Source organism: Euleptes europaea, chromosome 3, assembly GCF_029931775.1.
Source record: "Euleptes europaea isolate rEulEur1 chromosome 3, rEulEur1.hap1, whole genome shotgun sequence".
In the NCBI taxonomy this organism is placed as follows: Eukaryota; Metazoa; Chordata; class Lepidosauria; order Squamata; family Sphaerodactylidae; genus Euleptes; species Euleptes europaea.
Window position 1 is genome coordinate 87,160,426 of NC_079314.1, and position 17,785 is coordinate 87,178,210.

The 17,785-nt window shown below is 41.5% G+C and overlaps 1 protein-coding gene across 1 annotated transcript in view; it reads right to left on the reverse strand.

The window, feature by feature from the left end:
- The window catches only part of GRIN2B (glutamate ionotropic receptor NMDA type subunit 2B), a 328,850-nt gene that overhangs the window by 249,235 nt on the left and 61,830 nt on the right, over window positions 1-17,785 (reverse strand). The window contains exon 2 of the mRNA XM_056846002.1: window positions 14,106-14,534. Coding sequence (XP_056701980.1) covers window positions 14,106-14,516 — 411 coding nt within the window. The 5' untranslated portion in view covers window positions 14,517-14,534. The remainder of the gene's footprint in view (window positions 1-14,105; window positions 14,535-17,785) is intronic.

A 17,785-nucleotide genomic window follows, 5' to 3' on the forward strand; every position in this document is an offset into this window, starting at 1 on the left:
GGTCCAGTCCCATAAAATATCTTCATTAATAAAAAAAAAAAAAATCTGCCCCAAAATAAAATTCTGTAAAATGTGCATGCAGTGTGTTGAACTGCTACATGCAAACCATGTTGCAATAAATGGTAGACAGCAGTATTCCAGAAGAGCCCAAAATCTTCAAGGATGTCTTAGATGAGATAGTAGGCAATAGCGAGATACTGGCAAAATTAAGAGGGAAAGCAAGTGCTCCAGAAGAGGAAAAAATGAATGTGAGTCTCTCCACTAACAACGGCTAGTTAGGGTCTGTCAAATTAGGATCTGAATCACTGTTTGAAGTTGAGTTACTAATGTCAGTCTTAATTATGATTTTACATAATCTCAGTCCTGGCTCATTCCCCCAACATCATCTTCCACAGCCACAGAGTGGAAGCTATAAATCCTGTGTTTGCTGAAGGAAGCCAGGATCTGACCAATCATCTGCAAGCTGAAACCTGCTTCATGTTATGTCTGAACCAAGCTAATGACTTCTTAATTAGGGTTGCCAACCTCTAGGTATTAGCTGGAGATCTCCTGCTATTACAATTCATCTCCAGCTGATAGAGATCAGTTCACCTGGAGAAAATGGCTGCTTTGGCAATTGGACTCTATGGCATTGATGTCCCTCCCCTCCCCAAACCCTGCCCTCCTCAGGCTCCACCCTCAAAATCTCCCACCGGTAGAGAAGAGGGACCTGGCAACTCTATTCTTAATAGAGAAGAATATATACAACAGATTATTTGATTTGTGTACAGCCTACTGAAGGCATACACTGCCAGTAACAAAAACTCATTGGTCAACATAACTTTAACATTACACAAACCAGTTCTGATAAATTACTTTCGGGGAGGCGTAAAAACCAGCTGTTCCTTTCTCCCACCCTCATCATGTTCCTCCCTCTTCTGCTCATCCCTTCTGCATCTGACAGCCTGCCGCAAGCCAGTAAGTGCCACCAAAGCTGAGTCTGTGATGCAAAAACTGTGTTAGCTAAGTAATTAAATCATTTCTGTAATTACTCTATAAGCTTATAAATAATTTAAACCTGCACATTCTCCCTCCAGAAATCACAAAGGGCAGTTGATACAAAAAGACAAATGCATAGAGAGAAGCCAGCAAACAAAGAAATAACAACGTTTAGCATTTATAGAACACTTTGTGCATTTTTTTAAAAACACTGCAAACAGTAATTAATTCAATAAAAAGAAGATAATGGCAGGCAGAAAGAAAAAGAGGCAGGATGCAAGGAAGAGAAAAGAAAAAAACAAAGGAAGAAAGGGATCAAGGAATAATAATTGGACATGCCCACCATTGCCACCTGGCAAAGCTAATAATTTGCCAGTATTTCCTCCTTACACTTTGCCAATCCAATGGTACACCGGAATACCAGTTCTTCTCTTGCCACTAAATGCCTGAAAGATTAGTGGTGCAGCTGTATAAAAGGAGAATACTAGAATAAGGCAAATGAAAAGAGAATGAAATTAATGATAGGAAATAAGCTAAAGATAAGAAGCACCATAATCTCCAAACGGGTCTAGAAGCTCCCTCTCCAAATACCAAGAATATTTTTGTCTGCTAGAACCAGTTTAGAAACTTGGCTATAATTCTAGTGGCAGTGTCCACTAATCAGTGCTCCTTTGAAGCTGACCCTGCTTACTGGACAATTCTCTCCCTTCCTAACCTACGCTAAAATCAATGGTGATGATGTAGAAAGAACCTTAGCAACCCAGTGACATCTACTGATGGTTCATGTTATGTGGTTATTTTTTATTTGCAGTTGTGTTATCTGGGTAACAAAACTTCACTGCCTTCACATAGCCAAAAGCAGTTTCCAAAACTACCCTTCTTAAGCAGCTGATTCCTGTCTAAGTGGCTTGTTTACACAAAATAATACCTACATGTGTACCCGAATACATGATCATAAAAAGAAAGTATGCCACAATTGTGTGAGAGAAACAGGAGGGTGGTAGCACTAATTTGCAAGCCACAAAAAAAAAGAAGAGGCAAACCTCTAAAAGGTGATTGGGGGGGATACTATTTACTGTACTGTATTTATCATACTTCAAGGTTCCACAGTGATATTTTTCACGTATATGAGTACTCTTCTTCAGAGACAATACAAAAATATACTTATTAGCATATTCATATCATGTCTTGAAACGCCTTAAGGCAACTCACATTACACAATAAAATTCCAAAGATACATACAGAATCAAAATGTGAAGGAGCCAAAAGCAGTTAAAATGCATCTTTAAAATCAAAGATTCTATGGGCATAATAAAATCTAGGAATCAGTTGCAGTTAAAAGTCACAGATCAAATGCTCTTTGGTTGTTGTCTAAAGGCCACATGTGAAGGGGCTGTTCCCTCTTTTTCCTCATTTGTTGGCCATCTCTGACCTGCACAATGAGGACCTCTCTCCGCTGACAGAACACTTCCTTGTTTGAGTGTAACCAGCTTTGAGATTTACTGCTACACGCTTTATGAACAAAGCTGACCTTTTCCACTCATATTAAGTATGGGTGTCTATTTTTAAAGAGTTTTATTTTTCAGCTCAGATTGGGTTATCCAGTCAACAGGTTAGACAGGAACATGAGATCTCCACTCATGTGTAGGAGCCAATATGTCGCTAGGTGACAGGCCAAACTTCAGAAGTCCTCAGGCCTCTCAGCATATGATAAAACATTCACAGGAATGAATAAGCACATAGAGGTCTAATCCAAATTAAAAGAAAAATACAAACTGGGTTGAGAAAATCTTCAGAAAAGCGTAGCATGAATCCTTTCTAAGGAAGAATGCCTACTGACAACTTATTACTGGTTCAACCCCAGTGATTAACAGCCCATTCTGAAGCCTTTAAATAAGCAGCCCTCCAGAGTATCAGATGTGTTTTCATAACCAGGGCATTGCACTGTTGATTAAAAGCGCAATCCTAAACAGTGTTACTTGAAAACAGCTTCCATATAGTTCGATGGGACTCCACCGTCCCTAAGCCACGCATGTAAATCATGAACTGCTACTTGTGTGTGCTAATTTACAGAGCAGTGACTTTGTAAGTCAGCCAGAAGAAGCTTTAAAGTACACACTTCAAATCCTGCAGCTAACAATACAACCAAAGCTAATTAATTATTGTAACTCTTCATGATATACCCCTCTTTTAGAAACCAGGATGATTTCATCCATCACTACTTTTCTCTCTGTACGCCAAGATGCAAATAATGTACCTGCACACCTGGTGCACACAGCTATACTATGTGCTGCTAAACTTGATGCTCTGATGTATAGTAAATAGCTTTGGGGACTACAGATCTAATCTTAAAACCATGATTTCAGGGCTGTACCTGGATGGCCCAGGCTAGCCTGATCTCGTCAGATCTCAGAACCTAAGCAGGGTCAGCCCTAGTTAGTATTTGGATGAGAGATCACCAAGGAATACCAGGGTTGCTGTACAGAGGAAGGCACTGGCAAACCACCTCTGTTAGTCTCTTGCCATGAAAACCCCAAAAGGGGTCGCCATAAGTCGGCTGCGACTTGACGGCACTTTACACACAGAGAGACACATATGCTGGCCACAGTGATTCCCTTATGCAAGTGTACTTTGCTTTAAAAAACCCTTTCGTCCATGTCTCTTCGTTCTGTATTAATCTTGATCCCCCTGTCTATCCAATTCTTTCTCGAACTTCAGTTTATAATTAGGAACCTTGCACAAAAATGGCTAGGGGCAATCATCACAGCACAGAGCAGAAAAGAATCATGTCTTCCTTTTTTTTTGTAAATTGCCTCACAGGTCTTACAGTAATGAAACTTTTTTTCCCTTTGATCATGCCAGAGACTCTTTATAGCTCACCATTTCCACAAATTTCTACATCTATGTCCTGCTCATCTTGCAGTTTGTTCTTCTCTATTTTCCCACTACCACTCTGGTGGTGGCATAATTGAGATCTGCAATGAGGTTATTCCATGCACTGCCTACTCCCATTTTGAAACAGCTTGAGTTACACCTGAAAAGCTTTGTCTACAAGAGATCATGATTAAGAAATATGTCCAAATAACTGGCATAAATTTAGGGTTTGCTCAGTTTTGTCTCTGTCCTTAGCAATACAGGGAACCCTGACCATTTAACTTTTCTGAAGAACTGTTCGGCCATCTGAGAGTTTTGATTCAAAGAGAAATGCCTAGATTTGTGGTCTCATACACTACAGAAGTCCAGTAATCCTATAACAAACTATCCATGTATGCAATTTCAACACCAGCTGCTTCCTAGATGAAAGACAGCAAGCCACAGAACATTTCATGAATGACCAGTCACCTGTTGTTCATGCAAGTGCAACTAAAAATCCAGCAAAAAGTCCTGTAAGACAATTTATTTTATTTTTTTTAATGTATATCCTGCCCTCCCCAGCTGTCTAATCAAATAACGTATAAATTCCTAGTGGACTGACTTTGAAATGTCATGGTTATTGCTTATTTATTTAATAATTTTGATTCTCCCCCTGAACACACACACATTCATTCCAAAACTCAAAGTGGCTTACAATACACTTAAAATACAATACAATAATGCACTAGATCACACCAATTATCTTATCATAGTACTGCCAAATTATTCAGCCCCAAACCCATCAAATCAACATATCACAATGGCTAATCAAGGGCAGTAATTTTTTAACCTGGAAAAGACTTAAAAAACAACAACACTGACTTGTGTAAATTCTGAAACTGGGACAGCAAAAGTACTTTATGTATGTCCTCTGGGAAGCTGTTCCACATAACAGATGCAAGCACCAAGAAAATAGAGTAGGACCTCACCAAATCTAACAAAATGAAGGGACAATTAACGTTTTTTGGGAGGATCTTAACAGTCACATGACCTAATAAAGAAATGGTTATGTGGATCACAAAGGTCTTCAAAGATAATAACTAGCACCTTGAATTGAATCCCAAAACAAAGAGGCAATTAATGAAGCCATTTCAAAATACATAACATAAGAACGGCCCTGCTGGATCAGACCAAGGCCCATCAAGTCCAGCAGTCTGTTCACACAGTGGCCAACCAGGTGCCTCTAGGAAGCCACAAACAAGACGACTGCAACAGCACCATCCTGCCTGTGTTCCACCGCACCCAATATAATAGGCATGCTCCTCTGATACTAGAGAGAATAGGTATGCAGCATGACTAGTATCCATTCTAACCAATAGCCATGAATACCCCTTTCCTCCATGAATATGCCCACACACCCAATAACAAACCTATCACCACATTTTGGACCAATTGAAGTTTCCGGAACACCATTAAGAATAGATCCACACAGTATGTATTACAATAACCTAGTCCTGATGTTACAAAAGCATGGTTCAACATGTTTAGGGAGGGGCCATGGCTCAATGGTAGAGCATCTACTTGGCATGCAGAAGGTTCCAGGTTAATTCCCAGCATCTCCAGTAAGGATCAGGTTGTAGGTGAGAGGAAGGACCTCAGCCTGGACCCTGAAGAGCCACTGCCTCTCTTAGACATTACTGACTTTGATGGACCACTAGTCTGATTCAGTATAAGGCAACTTTTATGTTATCTCATGATGGCATACCAATCCTATCCAGAACTTCACCTTTCCCAAGCAACATCACCTCCATCTTTTCTGGATTCAGTTTCTGCCTGTTCCCATCATCCTCTTGACCATGGTGTCCAGACAGTGTTAGAGCAACAGTACCCGTTGCTGACATTTCTCGAGGAACATCTAAGTGCCACTAGTTACAAACAACTGAAGAGTCTCCCAATATTTAGAGATGTTCTTGCTCAGACATGGGTCTTTTCCAGACAGATTTTTACAGCAAGATCCCCTTCCCTCCAGATTACCCCAGCTGTCTCTGGCCCCATAGTATGAAAGGAGAGCATGTATTGCTAGAGCTTTATCTCACTTTGAGTGAGCCTTCCATTGCTTTCAAGAGGAGTGTTTCAATCAGCTGGAAGAGCCCAGAGGTTGGAAAAAGAGAACCAGATGTCACAGTAACAAGATATGCTGAACTGACACTGTTCCAACTGACAAGCTGCAGCTGAGATGCTATGTCCACAGACAGAGGCTTGTAGAATCCCAATGTATCCAGGACTGGTGATACAGGAAATATTGCCTGTATCTCATCCTTGCATGAGGCTCCTAGAACTATGCAAGTATAATAATGTTGTACGGGGCTACCAGTCTTCAATCTCCAGCCTGAAAATTATCATTTGAAAATCTCCAAAGGCCTCAGTATATGCTGATTTCACCAAAGAAGTCAAGTAAGGCCCACATGTCAACCTGGCACCAAAACCTCTGATAAACAAGGATGTTTCATATTGTACAAGTAACAGTCCCACAGACTCAAGCCAAGTGATACGGGGCACCACAGAGGGGAGTTGTCTGGGACAAAATGGACAGATGCCATGAGAACATGGACTATCACTTTTATTGGGTTCCAAAGTTACCAGAAAATGTGTAAAATTTGTATCCATGTCTGACCCCTGCCCTGAGTAGTAGGGTATTACCCAGCACTATCTCTGATCAAAGGAAAAATAGAAAAGTTTCAGGTCAGGGGCAGGCCCAGTTGGTTGGTCATGCAATGTTCTGAACCTTGAGAGTCTTGCCTTGCTGTTTTCTGCTATCCTTGATCCTCCGACAGGTAATTTAGACAATGCTTAGCAACACTCAGAATTCAGAAACTTAACTTTAACTAAAAGGGACAGGGGTATTATGGATACAAAAGGTATTTTGAATTATAACTGGCTTGTCTATGCATATTGGTCCGTCTTTCCGCTGCCACCATGTTTTGTACTGAGAACTGGAACCAGGGTTTGAGTAGAAGGTGATTTATTCCCTATCCATATACCAAGTGCCATCTTTTAATGTTAAATTTCTCTTTATTTCTCTTACTTCCTTGGCTTTTTTTCATTTATTATGCATGTATTTAGGTGCTTTTGTAATATGTTCCTCTTTGTGCCTTAATAAACCATTTAGTTCATAACAATTAAACCATTGAGTATCTGTCATCTAACTGGTAAGCATCTTTACTTGCTGGAGTGATAAAGGATCGACAGCCCTAATTACTCCATCATTACCAGTGAATGATCTGAGGATCTAAGGAAGCAGGTTCAGTCAGTTTCATGCTCCAGGTTTTCATTTTCATTTTGAAGCTGGTAGTTTGGGGCAGTGGTAGTGTGGGAGCGAGTGTGGTATAGAGATTAAGGTGTCCGACTAGGACCTGAGAAACCCAGGTTCAAGTCCCCAATCGTGACATGGAAGCTTGCCAGGAGACCTTGGTCCAGTCACACACTCTGAGCCCTGGCCCTGGCTAGTATTTGCATGGGAGATCTCCAAGGAACACCAGGTCATGACACAGAGGCAGGCAATGGCAAACCATCTCCAAACATCTCTTGCCTTGAAAACCCTACAGGGCTGCCATAAATCAGCAATGACTTGACGGCAAAAAAAAAAGTTTGAGGTGGGGGGGAATTGAATATGGTTAATTAAAATTGTTAGGAGTGTATTAAAGGTCTGCCTGTTCTAGAACTGAGAAATTGGTCTTCTTGACCAGCTGCAGATGGTGCGAACTGATTTAGTAAATGTGTGTGTAAAGACACACATTTAAAAAAGATGATATATAATCCATATTATAAAACTGTAGCAGCAGATATCTAAATGCACTGATAGATACAGCTAAATAATCAGCTGCAGCAATATATGTTCTCTCAAATGCTTTCGATGAGTAAATATAAACTACAACGATATTGTGAGCTGTGTAGCTTCAAACAATCTGAACCAATCAAGAGTCATGGATCACATAAGCTGCTAAAAGAGAGGTGTTAATGGATATAAGCTGTGAGATAATAAAAGTGCTGTTTTCAAGAGATGTTCACACACACACACATATACACAGGTCCTTATTCCCTAGTCAATTAGAATGGTAAGCAAGCAATTGTATACTAGGGGTGGAAACTAGTGGCCCATGAATTAAATCCGCTTGCAGATTAATACCTGTTGCCCAGTCATTTCTTTGAATCTTACAAGCTGGCTTCAAGATGATGTAAAGTTGCCAGAAATGTATACCCAAACTCTCTGCAGTTTTCCCTCTCATGATAGGAAGGTCAGAGATGGCTGTGGTATTTTATCACACCAGCAAGATACAATTCTGCTCCCCCCCCCCGCCCCACTTCCTAATCAGCATAACATAGGTTCATAGAAAATAACGAACAGCTGAGATACAGTTTTCTGTTCTTTTTTATTTTGTTAACATTAAATAATACTTATTAATTTATTGCAAAGGGTCATAAATCCATAGCAGAATGCACTTTAATTGGTGTTACAATTGCTCTCCCTCTTTATAAAGAAAAAGGAGTTTTATGGTACCACAAAGATTTACTGCCAGATAAATAAATGTTGAATTTGAATTTAACAATAAATTAACAGGCCTTGATAAAGTTTTCACAAAAACTCTAAGGGCATCGAAATTCAAAAAACACAAAATTATACCATGTCAAACTAAATGACACAATGACATCTAACACATTAAAAAACAGATACAGAAGGGCCAAATAAAAACCTACACACTATAAACTCAGGAGAATAAAAAGGTCTTTATCTGGCCTCTGAAGAAACAGTAGGCACCTTTGAGTGTGCCTCTGGGAAGGGCCTTCCAGAAAGAAGATGCTACCACAGAAAAGGGTCTGACTATTTTTGGTGACCCCCTGCCAAATTCTGAAGGCAGGGGGACAAGGAGCTCAGAAGCAGACCTTAAAGAACAGGGAGATTCAAACTGAAGATGGCAGCCATTCAGTAAACACATCCCAAACCATTTTCAGGTCAAAATCAAAACACCCTTAATGGTGCCTGGGAAAATACTGAAAGCCAGTGAAGATCTTTTAATACTGGTAAGATGACAGATCCCAGATAATAACCTAGCTGATGTGTTCTGAACCAGCTGAAACTTACTAATAGCCTTTAATGGCAGCCCCTTTGAAAGAAAGGGAAGAGCAAAAGGTGAGAGTCTTTCCTCAATACACTATCAATCAGAGAACAGCAAATCAAACAACATTGGCTAATATGATAGGACTGGCTGTGATCATTTCCTTTCTTTGAAGAATTTGCTTGAGACTCAGACAGACACTTCTGCATCAGAGGTGTCTTGGGACATGAACCAGAGTGAAAAGGCATTGGGGGTGGCTCTCGCTGGATTATCTTGGGAATCAGCCACCGCAACAACATCTCTTCCATAGAATTCTATGGATGAAGAGGAGGCTGTACCCCTGAGTGTGTGTGTGTGTGTGTGTGTGTGTGTGTGTGTGTGTGTGTGTGTGTGTGTGTAAAGTGCCTTCAAGTCGCAGCCGACTTATGGCGACCCCTTTTGGGGTTTTCATGGCAAGAGACTAACAGAGGTGGTTTGCCAGTGCCTTCCTCTGCACAGCAGCCCTGGTATTCCTTGGTGGTCTCCCACCCAAATACTAACCAGGCCCAACCCTGCTTAGCTTCTGAGATTTGACGAGATCAGGCTAGCCTGGGCCATCCAGATTATACTTGCTCAAAAAAAATTTTTTTTCCAGTAAGAGTTCAACAGTTGTTGTTGTTTTTACAGTATAAAAATTTTACGGTAAGAGTTTCCCAGTGGAATCAGCTGCAAAGGGGGTGGTGAGCTCCCCCTCACTGGCAGTCTTCAAGCAACGGCTGGAAAAACACTTTTCAAGGATGCTCTAGGCTGATTCTGTGTTGGGCAGGGGGTTGGACCACATGGCCTGTATGGCCCCTTCCAACTCTATCATTCTATGATTCTCATCCCCTAACCCAGATAATTTTTCTTTCCTGCTAACATCCTCAGAGAGCAGTCCCGTGGCGCAGAGTGTTAAGCTGCAGTACTGCAGTTCAAGCTCTGCTCATGACCTGAGTTCGATCCCGATGCAAGTCGGTTTCAGGTAGCCAGCTCAAGGTTGACTCAGCCTTCCATCCTTCCAAGGTCGGTGAAATGAGTACCCAGCTTGCTGGGGGTAAAGGGAAGATGACTGGGGAAGGCACTGGCAAACCACCCCGCAAACAAATTTCTGCCTTGGAAACGTCAGGATGTGACCTGGTGCTTGCACAGGGGATCTTTACCTTTTTTAACATCCTCAGATACCCCTCCTTAGAAATTCCCTCTGGGGTTCTGCCTTTACAATCATACCAGTCATAGGAATCATACAAGGCTCGACAAAGCACACCCCTCAAAAAGCACCCCTTTAATAACTGAGAACAGGCCTCCTTCAGGGGCATACATACCTTCTTGCCAGACCATTTTAGCCTTCAGTAGGCATCAGACCAGTACGGAAACAACATTCCAGGTTGCTTCATCACTGACTACATCCTGCTGGTTAGCCATACCTCTTGTCTTCAGCTGACTGTGTGCTCCATTCTACTGCCTGTCTGCTAAGCTCTGTACTCCCATCCACAGCTGGGACATAAGGAATCTCCCACCCATTCCGTTCACTAGGAATGAGTTCTTTGTGAGGTCAAGTCATAAGCAAGGAGAGATACTGGGCGGCAGATACAGAACGAAGGGAGAAAGCAACTACATTATTATCAGCACCCAGTAAACTGCCCCAGTAGATGTATCCTATGACACTGCAAATGGAGCAAATGCTGATAAAACCAGAATGTCTGCTCACTGAAGCTTTAAAAAGTTACTTTCCAGCTTCTACTGGGTGATAACAAGTAAGGAAACATAAACTTCTTACGCATTTATGAAGGAGGTGAGAGTATATTTCTCTAACGCCACATACTTTTAATGTACCTGAATAAACCCAGCCAGATGTACTCAAAACTTGAGACTACTTTGCAATACAGAATACTCTCTTTTCTCTCTAAGTCTATCAACATGATGGCCAACCACAGCTGACTGTTGGCCACAGCTGTTGCCAGTGAGGTAGTACAATGTTAGCAAATTACCATGGCTGCTGAAGAGGCAGCCAAGGAGGAAGGAGAGCCCAAACCAGTGTACATCAAGTATTTGTTAGTTATTTAGAGAATGTATACCCCATGTTTCCAAAATCTGTTCAAGGTAGCTAACAGCAAAAGGAAAAGACAAGAAATAATACAATTGGGGAAAATATGTAAATAGCTGAGAAAAACAAACAATGAAACCATCCTAATATATAAATTAAAACAGCAATCAACAAAACTAGCAGTAAAAAAAAACCAGATGCAACATAAAAGCAGGGCATAAGAGCCTAAGAGCATCCGTGGTCAGCAACAGCAATAAATTAAGATGTGTTAAATTTAGTTAACAGCTAAGGTGGACAAAAAACTAGCCTATACCTCAAAGTCAATAAAGGTGCTAGGTGTCAAGGAAGAGGGCATTCCACAGGGAGGTGCCACCACTGAGAAGACCTGTCTGTAGTTACCATTCACCTCACTTTTGTGAGCATGAACACTGAGAATAATAACTGTGATGAAGACCTTAAATGGCAAGCTGGACTACACAGTTGGAGGAGATCTTTCAAGTATCCCAGTGCCAAACTGTTTAGGGCCTTATGCACTATGAACTCTGCCCAGTAACAGATAGAATTCAAGTGCAGATCTTTCATCATAGGGGTGATGTGATCCCTGTATCCAGCTCCCAGCAGCAACCTGGATGCTATATTTTGGATCAAATGGAATTTCCTGACAGTCTCCAAAGGCAGTCCCACAAATATAGTTGTGAGGCATTTGTGAGCTTTTTTGCGGATAAAGTCTTGTTGCTTCGCCAGGACCTTCCTGCCAACTTTGATACAGCATGTGAACTAGAGGCCCCTTGCCCGTCTTCTAGACCATGTTTAGACCACTTCAGGCGGCTCTCAGTGTCTGATGTTGACAGGATCCTGTTGGCTGTGAGGCCCACCACCTGCCTCTTGGACCCGTGCCCTTCCTGGCTGATTAAAGCTAGTCGGGAAATGGTACGGGCTCCCTTGGGTGAGATCATCAACTTGTCCCTGAGTTCAGGGACTTTCCCCGGGGCGCTGAAAGAGGTGGTGGTGCGACCGCTCTTGAAGAAAACAACTTTAGATCCTAGGGATCTATCCAACTAGCACCCAGTATCAAATCTCTCATACCTGGGTAAGGTAGTTGAGAGAGCGGTCGCCGAGTAGCTACAGGAGTTCCTGGATGAGACATCGGCACTTGACCCATTCCAGTCTGGCTTCCGCCCTGGTCATGGGATGGAAACGGCTCTGGTCACCCTTAGAGACGATCTCCATCGACAACTGGATCAAGGTGGGTCGGGGCTGCTGATACTCTTAGATTTGTCAGCAGCCTTCGACACGGTCGATCATGATCTTCTCGACCACCGCCTTGCCGATGCGGGGATTTGGGGCACAGTCCATCAATGGCTGCGCTCCTTCCTACAAGATTGGGGACAGAGGGTGCCACTCAGGGAGAGGGTCTCACGGCGGCATCCTTTGGTGTGTGGGGTGCCGCAAGGCGCAATCCTCTCTCCGATGTTATTTAATATCTATATGTGCCACCTTGCCCAGATTGCCCAGAGTTTCGGGCTGGGTTGTCATCAGTAAGCTGATGACACCCAGCTTTATCTGTTAATGGACGGCCATCCGGACTCTGCTCCTGACACACTGGCCAGGTGCTTGGATGCCGTGACTGGGTGGCTGAGAAAGAACCGCCTGAAGCTGAATGGGGCGACTTGGGGATGGGGTGCCGGCTCCCGGCTCTTGACGGCGCAGAATTAACACCTACGCCTACCGTCAGGAGCCTGGGTGTGATCTTTGATGCCTCCTTAACTCAAGTCACAGCCGTAGTCAAGGCGGCAGGCGCAGGTGTTAATTCTACACAATACCATAAACTATAGATACAAGAATTAATGGCTACAAAATGGCCACGAAACAGCTTCTCTCTATAAAGCATGTCCTCTGTGTTTGTAACAAACTTTATGGTCTGTGTTAATACAGTTTAATAGCAGTGGGAAAACTAATAGATCAATGCTGCCTACTCTTGCCAAGGAACAAGCTAGATGACCTGGTCATTCACATTGATTTTTATCACCAACTTTGTTGGAGAATTACTAACTATTTTTATATATTATTTTAATTGATCAGCCTGTATATGAGGCTCAGTGTTTTTACTTTTGTTTACACTCTATAATAAACAATATCAGTATTCTGTTATAACTTTCAGCTCAACTTTTAGGTTCTTTGTCTAGTTAAGGTTGAGGTGTTTTTTCTTCCCTTTTCATTGGTTCTTAGATGACCTTTGGACCATTCCAAAGAAAAATTCTGCTGTCATTTATAAAGCAGATTCAGCATTTAACAAATTATATTTTACAAAACAACTTATTTTATTACTCCCAGGCAGTTTTTGTGACGTGTCAAAATACTTTTTTCTGGGATCTTTAGTAGGACATCCAGCTAATCCCAGAAATTTCAGATTTGACAATCCTGCTAATTTAAGAGAAGACAGAGCAAATAAAATATATACCCCGCACACATATACACATTCATCTTTTATACATTCTTTGTGTTCAGTCATTTGTCTTTTCAGTTTAGATATGTTCTCAGCATTTCCAGACCATCAGCATCTTATTTGTGACTATAATTCACCATGATATATGCATTTAATTCATTTATGACCTGATTTTGTGAGTCGCTGGACTGGCAAATGAGTGTTTAAAACAGGATATAATGTTTCTGCACCAGCACAAGATTAGTCTGTGCCATCTACAGTGGCAATAGTTGCTGCCGCCAGATACAATGTGCAAATCCATTGTGCAAAATGTTGATAGCGCAATAAAGCTGTGTGTGTGATAGTAGGAACAGAATACTCATGACCAAATAGGATCCTCAAGGCTTTTCAGATTCTTACAATTCTGGTATCTGGTAATTATCTTTTAATAATGGAATTGATAGAAATAAGGAGCAGAATAAGATAGATTTGCCTCACTTGCCAAGCACAAGAAGCTACTCACTGAAAGATGCTTCATATGGATCTACACAATCAAGCTTTAATCTTCCAGTGATGAACCATCTAGACTTATCAAAACCTGAACAAATACAATTCAATTAATAGGTGAAGAGGATGTTTTCTAATTTCTGGGTGGGAAAAAACTATAATTTACCTTGTCTGCCATGATCATGGAAGAGCCTCCATGGATACCCAGAATGGGTGTGAGGGTCTGGGCGGAAATGAAGTCCAAGATCTGAGCAATGGCTTCCTGGTCTGTGTCATCAGCAAACACCACACCATGAACCCTCCGGTCAGACATGATATCACAGATGCGGGTGATGATGCTCTTGGGATCTGTCTCATTCATGGCCACCAGTTCCACACGAGGCATGATAGAGAGATGATGGAAGTCATCTTTCTTGTGGGCATCCGTGATGGCTACTTCGTCAGAGGTACCCACCAAGATGACAGCAATGCCAATGCTAGGTTGGTGCTTTTGGGCCCAGGCCCCACCACCTGTTGTTGCTAACACAGCCAGCATAAGCCAGAACTTTGAAGAACAGCACTCTGCTCTGGGCCTCATCTTCAGCTCTTACACTCCCTGAAAAGAGAGAAAGAGAAGAAAATTTTTAAAGGTTAATAATATATCTGACCCACAAAAGCATACTATTAGTCCAGTTAATAAGTAAATGAATTAGGAATTTATAGAAAATATTTCTACTCCACTTTTACTCCCATAAACACATTTAAAACTACTAAGAATTAAAACAAAACAAAAATCCAAATAAAGTGAGAAACAGCGGTAAACACAATTAACCTAATTGTTACCAATGGAAATCCACAAACCAAAGAGTCATGAGCTCGGTTAAATAACAAGATCTTTCACAGATACTGGAAAGTCAATATGAAGGAGATGCTTGACTGATGGGTCTTGAGAGGGCATCGCATACTCCAGGCACCACAGTCAGGATCATCGTCACCTCACTATCACATCTGCCCCCAAGCCTGAAGATCAGGAGGCCTCCAAGTTAGCAGAACAGAAGATTTAATTTTGATTCACTCCCTGGGAATGCTGGGTTCTTTCTTCTAAACCCTGAAGTGATGAAAGAAAACTTGTGAGGTCATCAGTGCTACTCTGCTAATACCAGATCCCTCCCCACAGAATACTTTAGTGCGCCTTGTTTTAATAACGCTGAGGTCTTTTCATCTGCAGAGCACTTTACAAGCAACATCTAATTAATCTTAACTGCACCCCAGTAAGGTTCATGTTGCTATCATTGTTTTATCAGTCTGAAAGCCACAGCAGTAAGGATAGTACCCTGGGCCCACAGGCAACCTCTGCACCAGCAAAATGTAAACCTCAGGAGAATCCAGGTATCTGGCCCTGCTGAAACCACAGTCACTTTACTCATTCGGTGAGTATGAATGGTTGAGATTATTGAAAAATTACCTTTTGATACCGTAATCTGATTAAGTTTCTCACTGAAACTGCAGTGACTAATTAAACTTCTCCGGTTGCCAGAGTTTCCACTAGATTGCACTGAACCACCTATTGCACTTCTGGAGTGTCAGAAGTTAATTAAAGAGTACTTGGGGTGAATTTGTACCATCTGTTATTTTACAGCCCACTCCCAAATCTCCTCTCCCTACATTGCATTCCAGATAAATGTCCAAAGCCACAGCAACAAAACACTGGGTACATTGATGGCTGTCTCCAACTAATGAAGTAAGACTGTGATGAATGATGAGCTTAGCACAGTTTTATAGGTCCTTTTCTCTCTAATCAGAGCCAGTAACTAATAAGACATTTTGCTGACATTGTACCCTCACTGATTATTTTCCCTCTTCGCTTGAGTCTCATTTTTGAAGGGCCATTCACCTACCACTTATACAGGTATTGCCCCATTAAAGCATGCTTCAGTTTTGACAGTCTTGAAATCACTTTCTCTCACACATACACAAACTCATGCAGACATCACACACCATCCTCAAAATATTACTCTCAGAACTACACATTTTGCTCCATCATTAACAAACAAAGTAAATTCACAGATAATTACAATTCACCATTTTCTTACACAAAAACTCCAACCACCACCCCCGACAGAAAAGAGGAATAATCAAAACATTAATGGACCGTGCAAGACGGATCTGTGAACCACAGTTTCTCAAGGAAGAAACTAACCATCTAAATCACGCACTGCTAGCAAACGGCTACTCCAAGAATGAAATCAGAAGGGCCATTGAACCAAACAAAAATCAGAAAACTCAAGAAAAACAGTCTCCCATAGGAAAGGTATTCTTGCCATTTATTAAAGGAGTCACTGATAGGATGGAGAAACTTTTGAAAAAACATAACCTACAAACAGTGTTTAAACCCACCAAGAAAATACAACAAATGATACGATCAGCAAAAGACAAAAGAGACCCCCTCACCTCTGCAGGAGTATATCGTATACCTTGCAGCTGTGGAGAAGTTTACATCGGGACCACAAAACGCAGCATACAAACAAGGATAAAAGAACATGAAAGATACTGCAGACTTGGCCAACCTGAGAAATCAGCAGTGGCTGAACATGGACTGACACAAACAGGACACAGGGTCTTATTCCAAGACACTGAAAGACTGGACAATTCTACCAACTATTTTGTCAGATTGCACAGAGAAGCCATTGAAATTCATAAACATCAGCACAACTTTAACAGAAAAGAGGAGAGTTTAAGAATGAATAAGGCTTGGCTTCCTGCCCTGAAAAACCTCCAGACAAAGACAACATTCAACAATAGCCATACAGATTAGTTTTGGATTACACACATTAACAGATCACTTCAGGATACAATGGTTCCATATTAACATACCATACCCTCATTAGCACATTATCTTATACTTACAGGACAATACTTTTGCAGGACAATACTCAGCTCAAACCCAACCCCTTTCTGACTATATATTACTCTTCCTACACCCTTGACACTGAGAGACACTGTCCTTCAGTGTTACTACTCTGAAGATGCCTGCCACAGTTGCTGGCGAAACGTCAGGAAAGAAAATTCCAAGACCACGGTTACACAGCCCGGATAACCTACAAGAATCTATAGCACAACTTGGTAAGCAAAAGGATTGTGAGGGGAAAGGTGGGACTTCAGGGTCATGGCAGGTCTCAGCACCATCAGACCTGTGCTTTTGTCCAGGCAAAGTGGGTGAAGAGTGAAGGAGGGAAAGGTCAGTGGCAGTGAGGAATCAGGGGCATGGATGCTGTTCCTGCCCATTCCTGCCCAGCCTGCTCCTACAACCGGGGTTCTACTGCTCATAAACTGTACAGTTTATTATATGAGTAGATTTGGTTTGTGCAAATATTTAAGGAACAGGTACTCTTCATGTAAAACATCATCTATTAACACAGAAGCAATGATACCAATTTATGAGGAATATCATTCTCTATTCTTTTGCTACAAAGTCTTGCCCTTCACAAGCTTAAAATACAGTTTCCTATGAAGTGGAAGGCAGCTCGGTTTAGCACTGCTATGAAACATTCCACAATAACTTTGAACTTATGTCACAGGAAGAAATGAAAAATAACTTTTTAAACTGAAACTTCAGGGAGAACTCTTAAGTAGAATTATTGAGGTTGGAATTTGGCCAGGATATCAGTACTAACAAACCAAAATGCCACAAGAGCTTTATTTTAACACTGTACTTCATAAAGGTTACTTCTAAAGCAAACATCAATAAAATTGTAAGGACACACAGGCACATTACTAATGATATAAAGTATTACTGCAAACACAGTTTTGGTTAAATGGGGCTCCTGGCCATCAACTATTGGAAAGGACAGAGGAAATAACTCTGTG